Below are 236 nucleotides of genomic sequence, written 5' to 3' on the forward strand. Positions count from 1 at the left end.
GGGGCGGGAGAGCCCCCCCATCAATCCCTGCTCGGGGCCCTGCCCCCCCCTCCCCAGCAATACCTACCTGTCCTTCTCATCCCCCTTGATGCGCTTCCAGGGCTCGTTCACCTGGATGTACTGGTTGCCATGGCGAGAGATGCTGAGGATACACCTCAGGGCATCGCGGATACTGGCACAGGTGGGGCGCGGGGGCGGGCTGAGTGCCTGCTGCTGGGCCAGCCCCTGCCCCGCCC

At 68.2% G+C, this 236-nt stretch overlaps 1 protein-coding gene across 1 annotated transcript in view; it reads right to left on the reverse strand.

Moving 5' to 3' along the window:
- Window positions 1-63: 63 nt before the first annotated feature.
- MARS (methionyl-tRNA synthetase) overlaps window positions 64-236 on the reverse strand; it is a gene marked incomplete at its 5' end in the record, with an annotated part of 2,102 nt that continues 1,929 nt past the window's right edge. Inside the window, one exon of the mRNA XM_010134386.1 lies at window positions 64-172. Within this exon, the coding sequence (XP_010132688.1) occupies window positions 64-172 (109 nt within the window). The remainder of the gene's footprint in view (window positions 173-236) is intronic.

Source organism: Buceros rhinoceros, unplaced genomic scaffold (genome assembly GCF_000710305.1).
Source record: "Buceros rhinoceros silvestris isolate BGI_N320 unplaced genomic scaffold, ASM71030v1 scaffold37574, whole genome shotgun sequence".
NCBI classification, from domain to species: Eukaryota; Metazoa; Chordata; class Aves; order Bucerotiformes; family Bucerotidae; genus Buceros; species Buceros rhinoceros.